This window comes from Homalodisca vitripennis, chromosome 5 (assembly GCF_021130785.1).
Source record: "Homalodisca vitripennis isolate AUS2020 chromosome 5, UT_GWSS_2.1, whole genome shotgun sequence".
NCBI lineage: Eukaryota > Metazoa > Arthropoda > Insecta > Hemiptera > Cicadellidae > Homalodisca > Homalodisca vitripennis.
The window spans coordinates 24,126,114-24,139,340 of record NC_060211.1 but is presented as its reverse complement, the minus strand read 5'-3'; the positions used below and the strand labels follow the sequence as shown (position 1 = coordinate 24,139,340).

Here is a 13,227-nt window from a genome sequence, read left to right as displayed (position 1 = left end):
ACTTAAAAAAATTTGAATTTCGTCACACTTTCTCATCACTATTTCGCAAAATTCAGTCCTTCGATCAAAATCATCCTCTGCAAGTTCTTGGGTTAGGGTTACTTTAAAAGGGTGATACTTGTTTTTGTGTAAAACATTCAACACTGAGGTATATCTCATATCAAGATCAGCACTCTGGCCGAGGTGCTGGGATTTTCAACAAATGTTTGGAGTACATCCAAAGATTTTTTGTTCATATTGTTGCCGATTTAGGCCTGCCACTTCTTTCGCGATCTTTGGCTGTTCTAGTTTCTTCAAATCTTTTTACTGTCTTAAACACTGTTGACTTACTAATTGGGGGTCTATCAAGAAAAGTGTCATTAAACAAATGCGCTGTTTCTTCATAGGGACGAACTAGATTATCCATACCCACGCATCATAAGCAGCGTGATTCTCTCAAACTCACTAAGTGACATTGCTTTTAAAACTAGTAGAATAGAATAGAAATGTAAACACTTAAGTAAATAAATTTATAACTATCGCAGTACCGTCTAGTGAAGACTTTCAACTTTATCTTACGTGGACGAAATTATAACGTAGACTAAAAACCAAGCTGATATTAAAAATATAAAACTGTGGAGTTTTGCTGTGACAGTACTGTTTGTATTGCCTGAACCAGTTTATGTTTGCCTGAGATAAAAGGGCTGGACCTTGACCTCATGTTGATAAGGAGTTACGGTGGTATTATTGAATACTCTCAGTTTCTTGAAAGACAAGACAGGAAAACCCCTATTTACTGTTATCGAATAAATGTAGAGGTAAAAAAAATAATTTTTTGTTGGAAATTGTTTTTCAAATTTACATAACCGACATTAAACATACTACTGAAAGTAAATTAGTTACTTCACAAGACAAAATTACTAAAATTTCTTTGTCATGAAATTCAAATGGCCCGTACTCTGGATAGGGTCAACCTTTTTAAGTGCGGTTTGCGGTAATGAGTTTCTATTTACTAGACCTTTAATTTGATACCAAACTCGGCCTATGCTTACATTTAAGATTTTCATCCGACTCCTCACGGGCCGTCCCCCTGAAAAGATAAAATGTCCCCACTGGTCTCAAAAAACTAGTTTCTTAATACAAGTGGTGATGTACAAAATTTAATTTGTATAAGTGAAGCCATACAAAATTAGTGAAAGCGGTTCTATACTTTTTTTCCACCCTGTATAGAGACACTACAGTTATGATATTGAGCTCAATAAAGGCTCTTCATCAAGTATCTTAGGGCTGTAAGTCTGTCAACTGGGATACACTTTTTCAGAAGAACAAGTGGTCTCTGTATATTTGCCATGCTTGAACTGCCCCATTCTGAAACTGCTCTCATAGCTAAGATAGCAGTTGTTGCTGCATTTTTTATGTGTAAATGTGTATTTTTGCTTAGTTTACAGAGTTTCAAGTGAATATAAATGTTAGATTTGAGACAGCTATGTTTGTGACAATCACCATATGAAGTTCACAGGTTCACACTGCGATCACAGTTGATTTCTTGACGTATTTTGTTTGGCTTTTAGCCTCATTGTCTATAACCATCTTCATTCAACAAATTTTAATACTGTAGTTCTATACTGAGTGAGACCTAATACTTGTTACTCTGAGTCTGGTGCTGCGCTGTAAGGCGTTTGTCGCAGTCAACAAGTTAAACTGGTTTCTCCATTTACAGCAAACTCCACAGCAGCCGAATATATAGTTTTAATTGTGTATAATAGCTACGAAGTTACCACATCTAGAAGTTAAGTTCACTTAGATTTTTATGTTTTGCTCAGATGATAGAGACTTGTCACAATAAATAAAGGTAATCACATGTCCAGCCAATTCCAAAATTACACACAATACAAGATGTTGCAAAAACTTGCTGATCAGAATGACACCAATACAGGGCCACCACTGCTCCCGCTGCATGTTCAACGCCCACTGCCGCGGCTGTCCTGTGGCTCCGGAGGGTTCCTTGGTGCTGCGTGCCGGAGACTCCCTGGCGGCCATGTTTGTGGAACCTGTCCCCGAGCTGTCGGTCATCCAACACTCCACTATGCTGCGATCTGCCATCAACAATCCACTCTCACTCTACGACTGTATCCAGGCCTTCAGTCAGAGGTGACGTTACCACTCCAACATCTTCATACGAGATGATTGAGTGTGGATGCCTGTGTAGTGATGTTGCTATTTGCAGTTGATTTGTCGTTAAAAAGAGTCGTTGACCAATAAACCAATGATCAGGAAAACTGCAGTACCTACAATTTAATGTAAGCTCGGAACCACAGCAATATCACTTAACATTTCATTAAGCTTTGAGTCTCAAAATATTCTAGCCTGAATTAATACTCCCCAACAACATAAGGCATTATATTTTCCTATTCATGTACAAATTAACTAAACCCATATCCACTGGATGTAGAGAATGGTTAGATCTTATAGTCTCTGAAATGCTTATTTTTGTCTCATTATAAAAGTGTCTTAATCTTGTTCTTTCATTTCTAGTTTGGTTTTTTTAACCAATAACAAGTATACCAAAGTAGAATCTGTATGGATAAATTGTTGAAAATTATATTTTATTGGTGGATATTTTATTGAAATTATAATGGGAAAAGAAGTAATTTATTTGTCATAAATTATATGTCATTCAGTTTTTGAACTTTTTAGGTAAAGATTATATATATATATATATGTATAATATATATATATATATATATATATATATATGTATTATATATATATATACACCTATATAATAAACACTTATCTCCTGATCTGTTACTCACAAGTTTTTACACTTGTAGCAGTTAGCTTTAATCTTTAAGGTTGATTTGGTAATATTTTTGTGATTAACAATATTAACAGCTTGGGTGTTTGTCTTACCTCTTCTCTTATATTTCTTCATGTGAGTTTTACTGTTGAGTATTTTTTAGTGTTTAAGTCTTTTAAAAGTGCTTCCAGTGAAATCTTATTATTTATACCATAAAATTACTTGTAATTTATTTCTTGAGACTCTGGACATAAGTCTTGGGTGAATATGAGATGAATGATGTGTAGAATGAATGAGTGTGCCCTGTTTAGTCTTGTTACTGTACATGTTAACTGATCTTTAGAATCAATAAGTAATACTCCAGTGACCGGAGAAACTAAAGGACCTACAATTAGATTTGGGATTTATACCACTTATGTATTGGCTAATTGAAATATGTTTTATAACTTCAATATTCTGAACTGACATCACCTAGTGAAATTAAACATACCAAACTTTTCTAGTAGTACCCACTTGACTAAAAACAGCATACATATGTATGTACAACGTCAGAATGCTATAATTAATCCCATCATGTCAATTTTGTTCAAATACATGTGTAACCTCCAAGGTGAAATACAACACAATGCTTTAAAAAAACATACGCACATTTTTACAAATCTTTATAAGTAGATAAACAGGCAAGGGGATTCTGCATCTAAAAGGGTAGTTTTTATACTTACAGTTTTTAACTGGTTTTAATTTTTTTAGATTGCTCAAATCAAAAAATTAAGAACTGAAAACTTTTGTAATATATTTAGTTTTGGATTATATGCAATAAAAATAAAATTTTTTTTGTAAAAATACAACATTTTTAAATTGATATTCTATATAGACCAAGCAATCAAAACTTATGATCTTTTTATGATTTTGTAGCCATTGGCAACCACTATAATTCTATGCATTTTCAATGTCAACTTCTTTCCAAAAATTTGTATGAACCAGTACATTTTAAAAATATACTGTGTTGCGTATACATGAGTATGGGATTAAAAGGGTTGATTAAAAAATGCATTACAGAATGACACAACCCATAATTTTTCCAATTTTGTGTTAAAAACTTTAATTTCAAGTAAATGTCATTGAAATTTTGAGAAAACCACAAAAATAATCTTATTTTGATTCAATTCAGTATGTTAGGTTAGATTATAAATAGCTCTTGTATATTTTACCATCCCATAACTCTCTTAGAGTTGCCCAAAAGTTTAGAAATGGTGTTTGAATATGTACATTTGTCATTGAACATGTGACTTGATATTTCAGTGAGGTGCTGGATGAGCACAACCCCTGGTACTGCCCAAGCTGCAAAAAGAACCAATGTGCGACTAAGACACTCTCTGTCTGGAGATATCCTAACTATTTAATCATTTACCTCAAACGGTAAGAGTCCACTTTAACATTTCTAATCTGTTAGTGTCTGAGAATCCATAAAAGTATTTTTGCCAAAGTAATGATGTTTTAATGCTGTAAATTACTATTACTTATCATTGTAGAATAAGTCACCTGGATGGTGGGGCTGTGCCAAAAATAGTGCACCAACATCAGCAGATAAATTGTATAATACTGTTTAAATTAGACTGCATATTGCAAATAAAATACAAATTATCATATAATGCAGTTACACTCCTTGTCTTAGGCCGAAAATGCTGCTAGCCACATGTCTGTAAATGTATAGTTGGTGTTGCTCCTTAATGGTTTATCATCTTATCTTAAGTGTATTTGTTAATAGTATACATATATTTGGATTATTTATTGAAAATACAGATGAGGATTTCATATATAGGCAAAAACCCCTTTTATCGTGAAGATTTAATTTTTTTGTTACCAGTAAAAAAATAAAATATGTAAGTTGAACAGCATTTAACTGAGAAACGAAAATTGTTTATTAAAAGTGAAATTTTGTTATTAATCCGGTGAATAACATGAAATTAAAGTTGTTTATTGCCCTAAGTAGGACAAATATTTATATAACAATATTTAATAAGTATATATCAGAGTGTAATAATATGTTACTTATACATAATTGGTTGATATTATGTGTAAACTATAAATCCTCTCTGTAGTAAACGTATTTAATTCCATTAGAAATTTTTTTTATATTAATATATTATATTGGGAAAGGCCAACATGGGTCAAGGGTCTGAGCTCCAGTCAAAAGATAATTGGGACTCTATGTTTATAATAGAAAAAAACTGTTAGTATTATAAGTAAAAATTAGTAGTTTTTACCAACCAAACAGACTATCGTTAAAGCTCATTGATATGATACCAAGCGAATTTAAATCTAGTGTTGCTGCACCATAGTTCCTTTTAATCAGAGACTGCATAAGCTTGAGTCTACTATATATGTAGAGTGTGTTTGTGTGTTTTTTTTTTAATAATTTAGTGAAATACCAGCCTATTTAGTCGTATATATAACATGAAGGAAACAGGATTTTTTCCGGACATTTGCCATTGTTCAGTGAAACAAGAAATCAGTAACACTACGTTTCGAGATCTGCAATCTGATCTCTTCTTCAGGTAAAGAACTAACCTAATACATAATTACAAACTAGGTTAAAATAAACAAATCTTACCAAAGCGTTGTGGCACGCCTAAGTCAGGAATCACAACCTACATCTTGTGATTCCTGAATTGTGAATTCCTGAACCTGTTGTGAATTCCTAGTAGGTGGTTAGTAGACGAGTGAAGACGTATTGTGACCTGTATTCCGCAGTTTTGTTTTAATGATTAGTGTTTTGTATAGTTGTTTATTAAGTGCATGTTTATAGAGTTAGTGAATTTGACAAACAACATGTAGGTTGTGATTCCTGACCTAGGCGTGCCACGGCTTTGGTAAGATTTGTTTATTTTAACCTAGTTTGTAATTATGTATTAGGTTAGTTCTTTACCTGAAGAAGAGATCAGATTACAGACAAGACAAGGCAAGACAAGACAATTCTTTATTTTCACATTCATCAAGAAGGAAATGGCGTCAAATACATATTATCAGATCCCGAAACGTAGTGTTACTGATTTCTTGTTTCACTGAACAATGGCAAATGTCCGGAAAAAATCCTGTTTCCTTCAAAATCCTTCCATCGTCAAAAATAACCTTCAAACAAAGAATATATAACATGTTTCACTACCCTTGGTAATCTGTATAGGTTCGTGTTCCAAGACTGTGTAAGTATGAAGCTGGATGATAAAGTGACATTTCCCCTTTGTGGTCTGAACCTGTCTCCAAGCAGCTCTCTGTATGATCTCTACGCATGCGTCTGCCACGTGGGAGGTAACTTTTGATCCAAATATTTAATATATTAAGTATTTCACTCTAAGTTATAAAAATAGATTTTTATAGCATCTGACTTTTTTTAATTAGCAAATTATGTTATAAATTTATAACACAAAAAATAAAAATAAAATGAATTCGTCGTCTTTATGTTTATGAATTAATTAAGTTCTACCATTATTCATTGTTGGTGAAATAGTTAACTTACCACTTAATTTTTGAATTAAATTTTTTTGTTATTTTTTATAAATACTAATCAGTGAAACCATTGGTTAGTAGAGTGAAATTATAGTTAGCCTATCCAGTCAGAAATGGCAGTGCATAATGTACTTCACAATGTGTACCTAAAACAACCCGCCATTTCTGATTGGATAAACCTTTTGAGGTGCGGTTTGTGGCATTCAACTCTACTAAGTGAGCTCTTTCAAATGAGGTATCACTCGACCCATGCTTTAATTTAAGATTTCCATTTTTTCCTCTGTAGGCCGTCCCCCCATGGTTGGCATGTCATGGTAGTAGCAAGGAAAAATAGTTTAAATAGCCATATGACACTGTGCAAAGTTTATAGATGTTATCTGCTTTAGTTTGTAAAATATTAAGCCGTACCCAGACTTTTCAAACACCTTGTATATTCAGTTAGTTTTTTAACATGTTCTTTACGGAGGAACTGTGCACACAATACACATTGACAGCTGACACATCCCGTTGCCTAGCAATACAACACTCATTTTTGGTTTACTTAGGACAAGAAGCTGAGAAATCTCTCATTGCACTTAATCCTAAAGGGACCTTTTCGATTGCTTCTGGATTGACAGGTTATTTAGGATAGAGGTGGGGTAGGGACGGCTTCTTGTGGAGATTCCATGAAGAGGGATAGCTGGCACTAGGGTGTCCCACAACTCTCTGGTCAAAGGTATGACCACGATATTGCTCAGGACAAGACAAACATATTTCACCACTAGAACATGAATCTCTGATGCTTAGTTTCCCATCTGTCTGCCTGTATGTGCTCGTTATAAAAAAATGAATATCTTAAAAACTAATAAATTAAATTATACCAGGTTTGGCTCAAATGTTTATGATAACAAGGCCAGTTACTGAAAAATATATCATGAAATTTAGCATTTTTAAAATGGCGGCCATTAATACTTTGAATATCTTAAGAACCTGCAATTTTACTCAAGAATTACAACAATAACAGTTTTTAGAGGATCTTATCACATTCTTTGTTTGAAGTTTGTTTTTGACGATGGAAGGATTGTGAAGGAAACAGGATTTTTCCAGACATTTGCCATTGTATCTACTGGTGTTACTGATTTTTTTGTATCACTGAACGCTGGCAAATGTCCAGAAAAATCCTGTTTCCTTCACATCTTATCATAAATCTAATGACCAAAATTGTTGTTTCCTGTTTTTTTTTTTTTTTTTTTGTGAATGTAAAGCCTTGATTCCGTATATAGTAATGTTTTATTAAATTAAATAAGGCTATGTACCTTTCTGTCGTCAATCCAACTGGTTTTGTCCATGATGACTACTTTCAGGAGTGCTGTTCCATTATCAAATCATGTTATCAAGTACATGTTAAATAAAATTATACAAACACAAATTAGTAACTAAACAAATATACATGAACCGGTTGTTTGGTTTGATGGTCTACAACACGATATTCAAGGTCTGTCCGGAAAGTAACCGACCTGTGTTCATATCTTCACATTAGTGCTATTCTTTGTCATCCAAGCCGTGGCATCCTTTGAAGTAGTCTCAATTTGATTGAACCACATGCTCCCAGATCTTAAAACAGTCCTCAATAGTAGATCCCAAAATCAGCAAACAACGTTCCTTTGAGTGCCATTTTCAATGTTGGGAACATCCAAAAGTTGTATGGAGCTATGTCGGGACTATATGGAAGCTGGTGCGTTATCGTGGTGAAGAAGCCAGTCACCGCTTGACCAGAAATGCGGTTGTTTTCTTTCACGACATCTTGCTATCTTTTTAAGACTGCAACGTGATATTCTTTATTGATCGTCTCGACCTTTTGAAGTAAATTCATAGTGCACAACACCCTCACAATTGAAAAAAATAATCGGCATTGGCTTGACATGGCTCAGACCTTGACATGCTTTTTTCGGCTGAATCTTGCCTGGACTCTTCCACTGTGAAGTGTTTAGTTTCTGGCTTGTAACTGTAATCCAATTACTAATCACCAGTAATCATCTTCGGACATTTTCATTATCACTAACCATTTTCAAGTTGTCCAGAGCAATTTCACAGTGGAGGTTTTTCTGCTTGGTCGTAAGCAATTTAGGAATGAATGTCGTACTCTCACAAGTCATTCCCAAAATCATATTCAAAATTTCACAAACAGTAGTTTTTGGTATTTCAAGATCATTGTCTAGTACACAAACAATCAGTCGACGATCACTGTCAGTCGTAAGTCACACACGCTTGATGTTGTCTGTGAAGGTCGGTCAAAACAAGTGTCACTGTCAACAGATGTGGGACAATTTTTAAACTGCCTGTACCATTTTTTTAACTGCGTTGTGCCCACACTTTCATCTCCCAAAAGCCTTCTTTATCATTTCAATCATTTCCGTACAACTCTTACAAAGATTGAAGCATAAACACACTCAGCATCCATGGACTGGAGAGTGGCACTATTACAATGACGATTTTGTTAGTAAACAGCCACCCCAGGACGACGACTATAGCACATGTTGTTGATTGTAGGTGTATCTGCTGGACACTACACTGCCTACACTCAGCATCCACGGACTGGAGAGTGGCACTATTACAATGACGATTTTGTTAGTAAACAGCCACCCCAGGACGACGACTACAGCACATGTTGTTGATTGTAGGTGTATCTGCTGGACACTACACTGCCTACACTCAGCATCCACGGACTGGAGAGTGGCACTATTACAATGACGATTTTGTTAGTAAACAGCCACCCCAGGACGATGACTATAGCACATGTTGTTGATTGTAGGTGTATCTGCTGGACACTACACTGCCTACACTCAGCATCCACGGACTGGAGAGTGGCACTATTACAATGATGATTTTGTTAGTAAACAGCCACCCCAGGACGACGACTATAGCACATGTTGTTGATTGTAGGTGTATCTGCTGGACACTACACTGCCTACACTCAGCATCCACGGACTGGAGAGTGGCACTATTACAATGACGATTTTGTTACTAAACAGCCACCCCAGGACGACGACTATAGCACATGTTGTTGATTGTAGGTGTATCTGCTGGACACTACACTGCCTACACTCAGCATCCACGGACTGGAGAGTGGCACTATTACAATGATGATTTTGTTAGTAAACAGCCACCCCAGGACGACGACTATAGCACATGTTGTTGATTGTAGGTGTATCTGCTGGACACTACACTGCCTACACTCAGCATCCACGGACTGGAGTGTGGCACTATTACAATGACGATTTTGTTAGTAAACAGCCACCCCAGGACGACGACTATAGCACATGTTGTTGATTGTAGGTGTATCTGCTGGACACTACACTGCCTACACTCAGCATCCACGGACTGGAGAGTGGCACTATTACAATGACGATTTTGTTAGTAAACAGCCACCCCAGGACGACGACTATAGCACATGTTGTTGATTGTAGGTGTATCTGCTGGACACTACACTGCCTACACTCAGCATCCACGGACTGGAGAGTGGCACTATTACAATGACGATTTTGTTACTAAACAGCCACCCCAGGATGACGACTATAGCACATGTTGTTGATTGTAGGTGTATCTGCTGGACACTACACTGCCTACACTCAGCATCCACGGACTGGAGAGTGGCACTATTACAATGACGATTTTGTTAGTAAACAGCCACCCCAGGACGACGACTATAGCACATGTTGTTGATTGTAGGTGTATCTGCTGGACACTACACTGCCTACACTCAGCATCCACGGACTGGAGAGTGGCACTATTACAATGACGATTTTGTTACTAAACAGCCACCCCAGGATGACGACTATAGCACATGTTGTTGATTGTAGGTGTATCTGCTGGACACTACACTGCCTACACTCAGCATCCACGGACTGGAGAGTGGCACTATTACAATGACGATTTTGTTACTAAACAGCCACCCCAGGACGATGACTATAGCACATGTTGTTGATTGTAGGTGTATCTGCTGGACACTACACTGCCTACACTCAGCATCCACGGACTGGAGAGTGGCACTATTACAATGACGATTTTGTTAGTAAACAGCCACCCCAGGACGACGACTACAGCACATGTTGTTGATTGTAGGTGTATCTGCTGGACACTACACTGCCTACACTCAGCATCCACGGACTGGAGAGTGGCACTATTACAATGACGATTTTGTTAGTAAACAGCCACCCCAGGACGACGACTACAGCACATGTTGTTGATTGTAGGTGTATCTGCTGGACACTACACTGCCTACACTCAGCATCCACGGACTGGAGAGTGGCACTATTACAATGACGATTTTGTTAGTAAACAGCCACCCCAGGACGACGACTACAGCACATGTTGTTGATTGTAGGTGTATCTGCTGGACACTACACTGCCTACACTCAGCATCCACGGACTGGAGAGTGGCACTATTACAATGACGATTTTGTTACTAAACAGCCACCCCAGGACGATGACTATAGCACATGTTGTTGATTGTAGGTGTATCTGCTGGACACTACACTGCCTACACTCAGCATCCACGGACTGGAGAGTGGCACTATTACAATGACGATTTTGTTACTAAACAGCCACCCCAGGACGACGACGACTATAGCACATGTTGTTGATTGTAGGTGTATCTGCTGGACACTACACTGCCTACACTCAGCATCCACGGACTGGAGAGTGGCACTATTACAATGACGATTTTGTTACTAAACAGCCACCCCAGGACGATGACTATAGCACATGTTGTTGATTGTAGGTGTATCTGCTGGACACTACACTGCCTACACTCAGCATCCACGGACTGGAGAGTGGCACTATTACAATGACGATTTTGTTACTAAACAGCCACCCCAGGACGATGACTATAGCACATGTTGTTGATTGTAGGTGTATCTGCTGGACACTACACTGCCTACACTCAGCATCCACGGACTGGAGAGTGGCACTATTACAATGACGATTTTGTTAGTAAACAGCCACCCCAGGATGACGACTATAGCACATGTTGTTGATTGTAGGTGTATCTGCTGGACACTACACTGCCTACACTCAGCATCCACGGACTGGAGAGTGGCACTATTACAATGACGATTTTGTTACTAAACAGCCACCCCAGGACGATGACTATAGCAATGCCTACATTCTCTTCTACAAGAAACGAGGTAAACATTAATAAAATTATAAACCCATTTCTGATAGTTCAAAATGGATATTCTCATATAAAATAGGTTTAGAATCCTAATACTTCTCAATGCCTGTTAAAAAACAGACATCTTGATCTTATGGACAAATATTTATGTATACATAACGTAATTTTTATCAGCATAACTAACACTAGAATTAATTGCATTTTGCAGATACAAAAGTGATATGCTTCGAAAAACAGTACTGAACACATACAATAACCCTTGACTTATGACTCATTAAAACACTATTTTGCTTATAAAGTTCATATAGGCAAAAGGATAGTACAGATTTATAACCCTTAAAGGTGTATTGTTGTCCAGCACACAGAATCAAAGACAATGCATGAATAACTCAGAATAAATGTTATTACCATGATTTATTGTTTTATCAAACAATCTAAAGATTGTGAAGGAAACATGGTTTTCCCAGACGTTTGCCATCGTTCGGTGATACAGTTTGTAATATGTGTTAGGTTAGTTATTTACCTGAAGAAGAGATCAGATTGCAGATCTCAAAACGTAGTGTTTCTGATTTTTTGGTATCACTAAACAATGGCAAATGTCTGGAAAAAACCTGTTTCCTTCCATCAAAAACAAACTTCAAACAAAGAATCTAAAGATGTTATAACAGTGAAAATACAAGCATAATATATGTGTGCATATAATTATTTTGTATCATGCTCATAATTATTATATTACAGACCACAAAATAGCTTGTTTCTTATACATCAACTTACTTATTCGTTTAATGCTTCGGATATTTGCCATCGTTATATATTTTACAAGAGGTTCCAAAGAAAGCACAGGCCAACCAGGTTCTGAATTAACAACAGAAAACAAGTTCCTTCCTGAATTGGCCTCGTAAATAACTTTTATCTCATTAGCTTATCACACAGGGAAAGTTATTTTAATTTTTTGTGGACGGGCATACTACATATTTTCTCTATTTTTATCACTTGCAACTATTTAGAATTTATGTTCATTTATAATAAATAAACAATTGAATGACTTTTTACTAATTGAACTAGTGGTATTACTCATTGCATATTTTTCCAGGCGCTGACATTAAGAATGAAGATTTCAACGCAAAGCTGATCTCATTGAATAGTGAAAGCCTCAGTTGAACTTAGCTCAGCTCATTATACACCTCTTATTTATGTTTTATTGATATTTTAAGTAAGGTCAAGCATTTGTTGAAATTATACTCATCTATATGTAAATAAATGTAATCAATTTTTGTATATGAAAAATGTTTATTTTTATTCCTCATTGATCTACGATATTAAATTTAGGCAATATTAGATAATAGTTCGTCATTTTATATTTACTAATGCTGATTCCTGACGAAAATGGCAAAACTTAGCTTAGAAAATTCCAAATGCAAAGTTAAAGTGGAAAATGAATATTCACCCGAGTTTGAAGTAAAAACAGGGGTGAGACAGGGTGACAGCCTCTCTCCATTACTGTTCAATTTAGCCCTGGAAGAAGCGTTAAAAGAAATAAGAAATAGGAAACTAGGTATAAGCATTGGAACTAAGATAGGAGCACTGGCATTTGCGGATGACGTGGTGTTAGTTTCTATTGACAGAGATGAACTGATGGAGATGACAGGAATATTAATAGACAAAACCCGGTCAATAGGACTAGAAATTAACGACGCTAAGACAAAGTTGATTTATTTTAGGCAAGGAAATAATGGTAGAGAAGATTTGGAAATACTGAACCATAAATTTGAACAGGTTGAAAGATTCA

At 36.2% G+C, this 13,227-nt stretch overlaps 1 protein-coding gene across 3 annotated transcripts in view; it reads left to right on the top strand.

Moving 5' to 3' along the window:
* LOC124361861 overlaps positions 1-12,725 on the top strand; it is a 48,906-nt gene extending 36,181 nt beyond the window's left edge. The window contains exons 14-18 of one of the 3 annotated variants that reach the window (XM_046815902.1): positions 1,916-2,130; positions 4,082-4,198; positions 5,964-6,088; positions 11,308-11,451; positions 12,532-12,725. In XM_046815902.1, the coding sequence (XP_046671858.1) occupies positions 1,916-2,130; positions 4,082-4,198; positions 5,964-6,088; positions 11,308-11,451; positions 12,532-12,599 (669 nt within the window). In that variant the 3' untranslated portion in view covers positions 12,600-12,725. The other 2 variants (XM_046815901.1, XM_046815900.1) reach the window with 2 other exon arrangements.
* Positions 12,726-13,227: the final 502 nt, after the last annotated feature.